This window comes from Malania oleifera, chromosome 1 (genome assembly GCF_029873635.1).
Source record: "Malania oleifera isolate guangnan ecotype guangnan chromosome 1, ASM2987363v1, whole genome shotgun sequence".
NCBI lineage: Eukaryota > Viridiplantae > Streptophyta > Magnoliopsida > Santalales > Ximeniaceae > Malania > Malania oleifera.
The window spans coordinates 149,286,497-149,299,252 of NC_080417.1; the positions used below are offsets into that span (position 1 = coordinate 149,286,497).

Genomic DNA, 12,756 nt, shown 5'->3' on the forward strand with positions numbered 1-12,756 from the left:
TTCGAAAATGATAAGATGTTGATCTGCTCTTTAGAAAGCAAGCAGGAATCTTGGGTTTTAGACTCTGGAGCCTCATTTCATGCCACATGTTGCAGAGATTTCCTAAAGGAGTACACTCCAGGTAATTTTGGTAAGGTGTACCTTGACAACGATCAACCTTGCGGCGTAACCTGCAAGGGAGTTGTGGAGATCAATATAAACGGGTCAGTATGAAAGCTGAAGGATGTCAGGTATATTCCAGACCTGAGAAAGAATTTGATCTCAGTTAGTCAACTGACAGATGAGGGATACACGATGAAATTCATTGGCGATGAATGGAAAGTTTCAAAGGGTGTACTAACGATTGCACGAGGTAAGAAAATCGGAACACTTTTTCTAACCTCCAATGCCTCCATGTCTATTTCAGTACAGGTTTTCTTACGACATAATGCTTCAAGCCAAGCCAATGACATCTCCAATAGCTGCATCTTTAAAATTGTCTAAATATGATTGTAACAACCCTCAATAAAATATAAAGATAGTCAACTTGAACCCGTGGGTAGCAGGGACATCTGTCAAGCACAACGAAAAACCTAGCAGCAGTAAATATAAAATCTCAAACATCCAATCATAAAACATAATACCAGAGCTTTCTATAACATCAAAATACTGTTACTATATACAACCTCCAAAAGTCAAAATAACACTAGGATCAAATAACAAAAACTCTCGATCCTAGTTCAACGCTTACCCTTCTAGTAGGGAAGCTCCACTCACTCAACGGCGGTCTTGACCCGCTGGTTTCTCTGGGTTTCCTGAAAAGTTAAATAAGTTCGGGGGTGAGACACTTCTCAGTAAGGGAAAGTAAACTAAATACAGCTGTGTGGCAACATGAATATTTAATGCAATTATACGTATACAGTACATTACAAATTTTCATAAACGTTCATCATATCATACTGAAAAATCACATGTTTTCGTATTTTCTAGTAAGTCATATCATACATAAGATATATGTTATACTGATAATACTGAAAACATATATCCAGGATGAACAGTTAGTTGGTGTCATGTATTACCCCCCATGACGGATTGTGCAGCCCGAAGGCGGGACCCGACAATGGCTGGCCGACCACTGCCCAGTCAAATATGTCTGTAAGTACGATGAGCCCGCCACACCCTGGTCCAGACTGCTAGGTGGACGTCCACACTCTACTGAAAGCTACATCGACTATCCATGTCTCATCCTCTTGTGGAATGGTTAGCACTAATCTGAGCGTAGATATCTGATCTACATATAGCTACGGTACCGAGCCCCTAAACTGAACTAAACTAACATCCTGGTTGTGATAACATATAATACATGATCATATATATAACATCATTACGGCCTTGTGCCGAAAATATAGTAATTACGGCCTCGTGCCGAAATTATACATAAATACGGCCTCGCGCCGATATAAAAAATACGGCCTCGTGCCGATAACATAAAAATGGCCTCGTGCCGATAACATGAATACATGGCCTCGCGCCAAAATCGTTTCAAGTATATATATATTCTGAAAATAAATCATTTATCATATATTCGTCAAATTCATCACAACATAACTCATCTTTTCATAATACCTGAAATCATGCTTTGTTCGTAAAATCTTTTACATCATAATACACTTCACATAAAATAATATTCATGCCACACATATGCTGTTAAAAGTCATACTTCATATTTTAAAGTCGTGATTTTCCGGCATCTCATACATACATATATATTTTAATCATCATAGCAGTATTTTCCCAATCACACATTTTATTCATAATAAACAATATAGCTTATGCTTTTTTGAAAATAAATTTACTCATAATTAATAATAATTTGTATGAAAAATAACTGCTTTAGTTTATTCCCTTACCTGGCTACTAAGAAATTCGTTAAAACCCAAATCCTACGCCATTGGCGCCCGAAATTTAACTCCTGCAATTTATATTTTTTCCAGATTAATTAATCTATTTCTCCAAAATAATACTCATCTATCCTTCCCTCGGCTCCATATACCTCAAATTAATATTTAAACTATTATTTAACATCCCCACTTAATTTTTCAAATTTTGTCTGCGGGTCCCAAAATTACACTCGCGACGCTCACCCGGACCCTAAATTCCAGAAATCCTACTTTAGTCTCAGATGCTTAATATTTTAGCATTTCTAAATTAATATTAATTAATTAAAAATAAGTCCCTTAATAACCCCTACACCCCAAATTTGAGGTTTTTGCCCGACACCCCCACGAGAATTCCGTCCCACTAGACTTGTAGAGAATCATCCCTAGATTCTCGTGGTAGTGTTCATTCGTCAATTTGGCTTATATTTTGTAAGAAATTAAAGAAAAAGGGAAAAATGACTTACCCTAGGGAATACACCTACACCGCTCCTACCGCCGATCCGCTCAGGTAGAAATGACGGCAGCGGCGAATGGAGTCCAGTGGTATCTTTGGATTTTCGATCGGGCAAAAATCAGTCACGAAATCGAGGAGAGAGGGAGAGAGAACGTGAGGAGAGAGAGAGAGAGTTCAGAGAGTTGCAGAGAATAATAAAAGAAATGAAAATAAAGAAAGAAGAAGGAGAAGAAGATGCGGGGGGGCTGCCAATTTCCAAAAGTTACCTGAAGCTTCAAGCTTCAGGTATTTTAATAATAATAATAATATATTTTATTAATAAAAAAATTAATTATTATTATTTTTTATTTTTTTTCTTTTTCTTTTAAATCCGATTAGTTAATTAATTAATTATTTTTATTTTTATTTTTAGAATTAAATCCACTAATCTTTTATATCTCTTTTTGAGGTTTTTACAATGATGCTCCTATTTTTTATGATGTTGCACTATATCGGAGCATTGTAGGGGGGTTACAATTATCATTCACTCGTCCTGATATTTCTTTCTCAGTTAACAAGGTTTGTTAGTTTTTACATGCACCAAAACTTCCCCATTGGAGTGTAGTCAATAGAATCTTGGGTTATTTAAAGTCCACCATCAACCATGGACTGTTCTTTGCCTCTCAATCTAGTCTTACTCTGCAAGCCTACTCTGATGTTGATTGGGGGGGTTGTTCCGATGATCACCGCTCTACCGGAGGATATTGCATTTTCTTGGGAAAACATTTGATCTCTTGGAGCTCCGAAAAGCAGTCCACTGTGGCCAAGTCATCAACTGAAGCAAAGTATAAATCCATTACATCTTTAGCTGCTGAACTTATATGGTTACAAACTCTTTTATGTGAGCTTGGTATCCCTTTATGTAACGACCCGAAGAATGATGATAATTAAATAATAAAGAGGGAGAAAAATGGAAACAAAAACAGAATGAGGCAGTAAACTTTATCAACGAGCACTTCGCGTTCGTCGACAACATTGCATTTTGGATATAATAACCCAAGAAATTTTCCAAGCCCTCATTGACGAACACAGGGGTTTCGTCAACGAGAGTTCTTCAGGATCTCGTCGACGAGAAGATACCAAGAGAGGATTTTTGGGAAGTCTGAAATTCGCCGACGACGATGCAGATTCGTCGACGAACTTTCTACAGGACTCGTTGACGAGGTGACGTTGCTAGTCGACGAATCCCGCAGTATAAATAGCCCTAAACATGGTTTAATCGTAGAAAAATCAATGCATATTTTCCCCTCTCTCTCTTCTACGGCCTCTCCTCCATCTCTCTTCGATTTCGGCCCCGTCAGTCGTCGGATCGACGATCTGAGGCCACTACGACGCTCCTGGCGAAGTTCTCTCCACTTTTACCGAGGCGGATCGTCAGTGGGATCGAGTTGAATTTCTTCCCAGAATCAGGGTAAGACATTTTATTTAGTTTTTGGCCTTCTGGCAGTTGTAGGAAATGACGGAGACAAAGAAATAATGATGTTTTGTTCTGACAAATGTTGTTTTTAGAGTATTGAGTAGAAAGCCTTGCGGGTGTTGGACCAGCGTACCATAGGGGCTTTCCAATAGTCAGGTGAGGGAAATATGTTATGTTAGGAAACTTTTTTACAATTTCAACATGAATTATATATTTTTATCAAATTATTATTCAAATTATATATATATTTACAGTTCCAGAACTTGATAATATTAATATGTATTTGTGTGGCTTGAGTTGATAATCGAATAGTGTTATATTTATAGAATTTGTGAATACCATGTCTATAGTTATTAGTAGAAATAGCATGATATTTGCATGCTATAGAATGACAAATTTTTCAGTATATAGTATACTCAGAAATATTCATTCTCAGTAATTTCAGAATAACATGTTTATTAGTTCCATAACGCTCTAATAAAGAGATATTCAGACAGCAGTTCAGTTATACTGAAATCAGATTTTCAGTCAGTTTATTTAAAATTTCAGATAAATTTTGTGAGGTTATGGTTATTTTAGAAACTACAGTAAAAGCAGTATGTTACAGATATCAGTTACCTATATAGTATCAGACCCTGATGAATCAGATAGTAGAGCACGATACCATAGTTACAAATATTCAATTCAGAGTGCAACCACTTTACTCAGATAGTAAGTGGTATGAGCTCGATCGTGCCCATGTCAGGATAGGCTCTCCATCAGATATGGATTGAGGGGACCGATCAGACTGTTGGAGTTCAGTTGACTTACCCTGATCGGTCAGCCAGGATAGGTCCCGCCTTTGGGCCGCACAACCTTGTCATGAGGGGTTAAATCATGACATACAACCATCCAGATAAATTTCTCAAATATTATGAGTACTATTAGACTTTCATAAATAGTAGTGTTAATATGAAAAGTAATTTCTTACAGATTGACATGTTCAGTTATGTAGTTATTGGTTTTATTATACGTCATGTAATATCAGAATTTTTAGATTCAATTATTCATATTATTCTTAAATCATATTATATTTTTTTTACCAAACTATAACTCAATAGCCACATCCTAGTAATAACATGTTTCGTCTTACTGAGCGTTGGCTCATCCTAGTGTTGAATTGTTTTTCAGGTGAACTAGCTAGGCGAGCGGAGCAGACTCGCAGGTAGAGGGGCTGTTGTACTGCCCTTTTTGAGAGTGAATATTTTTGGGTAGCATGTTTTTGTAAACCCTTAGTATCAATAAGGGTAGTTTCGAGAAAACAGTGATGATTGTATATTATGGGTTGGTTTGACACTCTGGTATTGTATTATGTGTGGTTTTTTTCTATATGATTGACCTTCCACTGTTTAGGTTAATGATCGAATTTAAAATTAGGAAAAAATATTTTATTTTATTAGCAGGTCGTTTCACTCTATCTCAAGCCCCAATTTTATGGTGTGACAATCTTGGGGCTATGTATCTTTCAGCAAATCCTGTGTACCATTCCAAAACAAACATATGGATATTGACTATCATTTTGTAAAAGATAGAGTGGTTGCCAAGACCTTGAAGGTTTCCTTTATAAGCTCCCAAGTCCAAGTTGCTGATGTTCTTACAAAGCCTCTTGTAGATGATAAATTCACTCGTTTCAAGTCGTGCCTCAATGTTATTGACACACCCTTGAACTCGAGGGGACGTATTAGACTAGAGAGCTTTGATGTCCCATAGGCATTTTTACAAACACCTACTATGCACTCCTATAATAACTGTAGGTTGTTATTATAACAGTTAACATAACATCCTATAACAAATTTATTTTTTAATGATTCCTTTACAATGTATAAATACACATATACAAATAATAATAAATTGAAAGAGGAAATTCTTCACTCTATCAGCCGTGTTCTCGCCAACTATAACAGTTATAACTCGCATATTACGGGAGTCCAATAGCATCGAATAGGATATGATGTCGAGATGACATTGTTGTGCCAGTCTCTAGTGTGTTGCCTTCAACAACGATGATGAGAAGCATTTGTCGTCTTAATTTTCTCTTGAAAAATCCTTGAATAAGAGGAGATCAACCGGTACTGTACTATATAATAAGAGAAGCAATCACTGTTGCTTGATGTCGACAGCAGCAACAACAACGATGGTGAGATGCATCTAATCTCCTCCTTTTCCTTCTTCCTTCATGTCCTCGGTGCAGGACTTTGAGTAATTTCTACGAACCATGTAAGGTGCGAGTAAACGAAATATCCCAACCAAGACTTCCAAAACTCTCTCTCTAAATTTCATCTTGCATTCATCGTCCAACACAAAATTTGTAGATCGAGCAAACAATTTGATTCTTTCTTTGATTTTTCCACAAAGCTTTCAATCGATTAATTAATGATGGGTAGTCCTTTCTTCGGATACCCATGGAATCCGACATCCCACTGAGTGTGCGGGGAATTACTATGTAGCATTGCCAAACAATGTCGTCTTCGAATGTTGCCATGAAGGTGGATGAGATCAAGCGAAGGATTTTGAGGAAAGAAATCGTCAATTCGATCCACCAACACCAATAATGCTTTATGATATGCGTGAAAGCCATAATGCAGTGAGTCCAACTAATCAGTTGGATTTTGTAGCGAACGCATTCAGACTAATGGAAAGCGGCAAGGAGGATCCACATGCAAAGTCAAGGACCATCAACTTATCCTGCTTAAGGGAATAAGATTTTTCCAATTTTCTACAACACAATAATGGAGTTTATTAGCTGTAAAAAGAGAGTTCTATATTAACTGGTAAAACTATTTGTGATGTTTGGACAGTGCTCATAGCATTAATGCACAACTAAAAGATTATGATTTGATTTAGAAAGATGAAAATACATTAAAAGGCAAATACAAGTTAAGTAAGTTTTGAAGTTTATGTCGATATTAATCTAATTAATTAATGTATTATCTTGATTAACTATTTTTATAGTTTTTGTTTTTCCTCTTCTAGACTTATTCTAGTAAAAAATAATGACTAATAAAAATAACAAGTTTATATTTTTACGTACTCTTGAAAAGCACAAGGAAAGTTAGGTTTAACTTGCACCACTTGGGTCAGGCGAAGAGGAAGCTTAAAAAACAGGAGCCTATGGGTTGTCATAAAATTATTTGGCCCTCTCGTAAGAAAAGGCCAGATTTTGATTTTGATTTACTTATTTACTTTTTAATTTAATAATGTGCGCTGCCCCGCCTCTTATCTAAAACCTCGAGGGGTAAACCGTAAACCCCTGCACTTCCCGCTAGTACCCTGCTCCATGACTTCACTCGCAGCCGCAATCCAATTTTCTCCGACCTCCAACCGTTTTCCCGGCCACTTTTCGACCCCCAGCACAGCACAGCGAGTTGCTTTCTCTAGGAAATGGAGGTGCTTAGCCACCCAGAAATCCCAGCAACAGCATCACTCCCAGAATCCGGAGAGACCACCACAATCCAAGAACAAGAAGAGAAGTGGTCCAACCGATGGCGATAAAGATAAAGGGATTGACCCAGCTGGTTTCCTTACCAAACTCGGCATTTCCCACAAGCCCTTTGCTCAATTCCTACGCGAAAGGTTATCTTTTTTTTTTTTTTTCCTTTATATATATATATATATATATATATATTCCCCTCATGTTTGTGTATATGCGTGTCTGCGTTTATTTGGAGGGTAATTTTTTTCGTGTTTTGATTTGAATTTACAGGTATAAAGCCTACAAGGACCTTAAAGATGAAATTTTCACTCGCCATCTGGATCTGAAGGAGCTGGCTTCTGGGTTAGTTTTATTAGTCACATTCTCCTCAATTTTTTTTTTGGTCTTTTATTTTTGTTTTTGAATTTCATATATTCTGAGTTTGGTTGAGTCGGATTGTTGATTTACTGGGTATGTCCATTTTTTCGTATCTAAGGTTACTATTGTATGGAATAGACTGGGGATGTAATATAATAATTTGTCTAGAAGCATTCGTGAAAAAGTTTGTGTTCAGGATAAGAAGAGATGTCACCCGGCGAAATTTGGGATTTTTATGGATTAGTAATTTTTTTTTTTGCCTGGTCATTTGATTCATAACAGCAAAAAACATTTTCTTGTGTAAATTATTGTATTCCTTATACGGCCCATTCTATTCTGCAAGCAAGCTTAATGTAAGTTCTTTTATGAGAGCCAGTCATTTTTTTTTGTTCTGTGAAAAATTTTATGAGCTCTATCACTGTGTTCTCTGTTTACATACATAATATTACAATCACTGAAGAAAACAGCTACCCAAAATAAAATATTTTAAATTCCTGCTAGACACAGATGGAAATCCTCCCTGTAAGTCCTTAACAGTGTGTTTTGCATTCTCGCAGTAGCAACTGCATTCAGCCAAGTTCCCTAGTCCCTAGGAAGAAAGGCATCCACAAATGCCCATGCTTCTGCTTGTGATGCTAAGATTGCATACCATTTATCTGCTGCTGTTAATATCAGCTCACTCTTTTCTATTTTGACTACTGTACATATGCAGCTACTGAAGTCTCTTCCATACAGGTCACATCTACCAAGTTGATTTTGTCATAGTTTTGTAGCGTGATCTTCTTGATCCCTTTTTCTTTCCTCCTATTCAGAACAGAGTTGTCATTGGTCTGCATCAAGGTCCTGCTCTGTGAATTAATTGAAAAATTTAAGCATGTTAGAAAATCTTTCAAAAACAGTACTAATTTTCATAAGCACTCCTTTTTTTTTGTTCACTCAGCATTCCTGAATAGATTATCATTTCAAATTTTCCAGATATACTGACCAGTAACAGAAAATAGCTCCCGAGGTCTAGATATCTCTGATTTGTTAAGTGGATATTCAATCCAACTCCTCACCTCAGAAGCTCAGAAATTTCAAGTCTGGTTTATCATGAGAAGTGGGTTGAAAGGGATAAGTAACAAATTCTCTGAATGTGAGAACAATGCAGAAGCAAATGGTCTCATGATTCTTCACTATCTATGCAAAAGAACAGATCGCATCACCTTTATGGGCATGTGTTGCATTCTATAGAATCCATACAGCTTTAGTTTAGTGGGGGGAATAAATATAAATTACAGTTTTTCCGAAGAAAATTTTGACTTTAGGAGACAAATTAATCTTCAGAACGAGAAAAGATACGAGAGATAATTTTGGTTCAAGGACCATGCAGTTTCCCCTTCTTCCTTTACTTCCAAATAAGGTCATATAGATTCCTTGTTATTGTTAGGTAGCTGAACTAATTTATCTTTCTTATTTTCTCTTAATAAGTGGATCTTCAAAATTGCCACTGCTTCAACTGAAAAGAATGGATTTTTAATCTTGTCTTCATCCTAATGGTCTAATGGTTTGGAATCCATTTTTGTGTCTAACGGTCACAGACTTGGTGAACTCTGTCAGACCCTTCAGTTGATGGACTGTTTCTGGCTTCAAAATAACAACCTTCCTTAAGATCTCCATCCCGAAGATAAGGCTTGTCCATCCCCATGATTCCTGGTTCTTATATGAAAAGTTTGGGGAACAATGCGTAATGAGCTTGTGAAATTGTAATCATTTTTTTTTTTTTTTAAATTTAAATGTTTGGTTCTTCAGTATTGTAATTGTTATTGCTGTCTCTGTCTAGATATGAACTATTGGGTATGCATCGCAATGTGCAACATCGGGTGGATTTCATGGAGTGGGCTCCAGGTTTGACATAACATTCATATGTTGGTTAAAGTTGAAAGCATGCTTTAACTTCTTAAATGGACGATTTATTTTCCCCTGGATGGGTGCATCAGCCATCATGACTGTGTCTTGACCAAATTTGGGTCTGCTTGAACATTTCGTTTTTTCTTGCCCTTTGTTGGACGGCCAGATTTGATCAAATGCCATAGATATTTTTGAATTACTGGGGACTCTTTTTCTTGCTATTTTTGTAATTATGCAGCTGTATTTACCCAAGTTTTCCTGAATTTTATCCTTCAAATTAAATTTGAATTTCTGAATTACGCACCAAGTGTTGCATTTTATTGGATTTGGCACAGTTTCAAATTCACATTTGCTGTCTTATTGCCACTGCTAGAGGATTTTCATGTTTAATTATTTTGCTTTGAATCTGCCTTCCATTTTATTCAAATTTCCTATTTATTGTTGTTGTTGCATGTGAATATTATAAATATTGTGTACAGGTGCTCGTTATTGTGCAATAGTTGGTGACTTTAATGGGTGGTCAGCAACAGAAAATTGTGCCAGAGAGGGACACTTTGGGTGTGATGATTATGGGTACTGGTTTATCATTCTTGAAGATAAATTGAGGGATGGAGAAGAACCAGATGAACTATTCTTTCAGCAGTATAACTATGTGGATGACTATGATAAGGGTGACAGTGGCATTTCCATTGATGAAATATGTAAGAAATCGTATGATGAATATTGGGAACCTGAAGAGATTGAGTATGCCAATTCACGTTACAAAACAGCAGCAAAGTTGTATGAGCAAATGTTTGGCCCCAATGGGCCTGAAACGGAGGAGGAATTGGGAGAATTACCAGATGCAGAAACAAGATACAAGGCTTGGAAAGAACAGCATAAAGATGACCCACCCAGTAGATTACCTCCATATGATGTGATGGATAACGGAAAGGAATATGACATTTATAATGTTGTGGATGATCCCTTATGGCGAGAGAAATTTCGTTCTAAGAAGCCTCCTGTAGCATACTGGTTGGAGAGTTGTAAAGGAAGATTGGCATGGTTGAAAAAGTATACTCCTGGTATTCCTCATGGAAGCAAATACAGGATCTATTTTAACACTCCCAGTGGACCTTTGGAACGGATTCCTGCCTGGGCTACTTACGTTCTTCCTGGTAAAACTCGGGGGCTACCTAGGTCTTTTATTGCTTCATTATTTTTTAATTTTTTCATACCAAGATCCCTTTTTGGTATCTGTTTCCACTTTCATATTTAGTAGTTGATACAAATCTGGTAATTAATGCTCAATTAATTGCCTTAAAATAAATTGGAAAAGAGTTTCAATAGTGGAAACAAATCGAAGCTACATTCACAATATATATGTGTAATTTGCTTACTTATTTTTTTTGGATCAAACCAACTCAAACGAGGGAAAAAGAGAACTATTCAATCAAAAGAATAAAAAAATTGGTTCCTCCCAAATCAGTCACTATTTCTGACTTGTGCTTCTCTTACTTCCAGTCTTGTGTGCATTAATTTTTTACATTCTTCATGTGATCCAGAATTCCAGATAGTTAGATTTGGATAAAAAATATGATTCCAATTGCAGAAATATCAGTGTTAGAAATTTTCTTTACTGTTTGCAGTTATTGCCAAGAAAATTCCTTCAGAATATATATGTGGCAAAATATTCATGCTGTGTATTTTATTTGTCTCATTTTGAACTATGCTTGTTATATTCAGCTGTAGATGGAAAGGAAGCATTTGCAGTTCATTGGGAGCCACCTCCAGATTGTGTGTACAAGTGGAAAAACGTCCAACCAAAAGCGCCTTGCTCTTTGCGTATTTATGAATGTCATGTTGGCATTAGTGGATCAGAGCCAAAGATATCTTCTTTCAATGATTTTACAGAGAGGGTAGCTCCTTGATTAATGCTTTATTTTCCTGTTTCTTCATAGTGCAATATGATAGTCACTTTTATCTATTTTGTGCGTGTGTGTTTTTTTTTCCTTTATTACAGGTCCTTCCCCATGTAAAGGAAGCTGGATATAATGCAATCCAATTGATTGGAGTCATTGAGCACCAAGATTATTTCACTGTTGGTTACAGAGTCAGTTCAACGTCCTATATTATCTATTTGATTTCTTTATTGATGGCTTTAATGAAATTATTATTTTTTGAATACCTTATTCTGCATTTTTTATGTTGATAACATGAAGCGCCTGTCATATAAACGAAAGAATTTTGAGCCATTTCATTTTGTGCTTCTTTTATTTTGTAGTATTTATACAGTTAATTTAGGCTCCTTAGGCTCTCATAGATACTTAGAAAGAAAACAAAAAATTGAAGCCAATAAATACATTAAAAAGTTTATATTGTTAAGTTAAAGGTAAAATGTGGAAACAGTAGCCGCTGGCGTTTTGATTGCTATGGCTGCTTTTTAGATCATTCCTTATATCATTATTATGTGGAAGGGAGGATGATGAATATGAGCTTCAAGGCCTGCGATGGAAATGTTTGGTATTTTTAGGATTTTTATGCAATCTTACAATTTATTATCTTTTGAAAATTTTTGATTTTCAGCATTTTTGTAGTAGGGTTTTATTAGCTATTAATCTAGTAAGTTACCTAGGGTCTTTATGTATTAAAGGTTTTACATTTATTTGTTGTTTTAATTTTTAGGGATTTGATATTATGTTTCATTAAAGCATTAATGAAAAAACAACAATAATTAGGAAGTTGATTGTGTTAAAGCTTGATATACATTGTTGGCACACAACCAGCTTAAGCTTTTAGGTAAAGTGGTATTCTAACAGATTGTATGCTTTAGATTTTTAAATGCATTGTGTTGTTTGTGTGGTTTATAGTGGTTGTAAGGTGTGTTTTAGAATTATTATGTGAAATAAGTTTGCATTAAAAAAAAAAACTCTTAACTTGTACTTCATTTGTGTAACACAAATTATCTTTGTACACACAGCCAGCCGGTCCCAAGCTTGGATAAAGGAGCAGAGTTGTGCTAGGTAGCTAAAAGCCAGCGTAAAACTTTGTCAGATCTTATTATCATGAATTCTTACCAAATTCACCTAGGTCAAGGGAATAGACCTGGTCAGCGTAGAAGGGAGAGGACTAAGAACTTAAAACAAGAAACTAGGATTAGATTAGCAACTTGGCATATAGAGACACATGGGCAAAAGTGTGGACATAGTGGGAATAATGTTTAGAAGGA

The 12,756-nt window shown here is 36.1% G+C and overlaps 1 protein-coding gene across 1 annotated transcript in view; it reads left to right on the forward strand.

Annotated features, from left to right (window-relative positions):
- Window positions 1-7,045: 7,045 nt before the first annotated feature.
- LOC131164368 (1,4-alpha-glucan-branching enzyme 3, chloroplastic/amyloplastic) overlaps window positions 7,046-12,756 on the forward strand; it is a 57,619-nt gene continuing 51,908 nt past the window's right edge. The window contains exons 1-6 of the mRNA XM_058121511.1: window positions 7,046-7,441; window positions 7,572-7,643; window positions 9,481-9,545; window positions 10,028-10,705; window positions 11,274-11,446; window positions 11,551-11,640. Coding sequence (XP_057977494.1) covers window positions 7,146-7,441; window positions 7,572-7,643; window positions 9,481-9,545; window positions 10,028-10,705; window positions 11,274-11,446; window positions 11,551-11,640 — 1,374 coding nt within the window. The 5' untranslated portion in view covers window positions 7,046-7,145. The remainder of the gene's footprint in view (window positions 7,442-7,571; window positions 7,644-9,480; window positions 9,546-10,027; window positions 10,706-11,273; window positions 11,447-11,550; window positions 11,641-12,756) is intronic.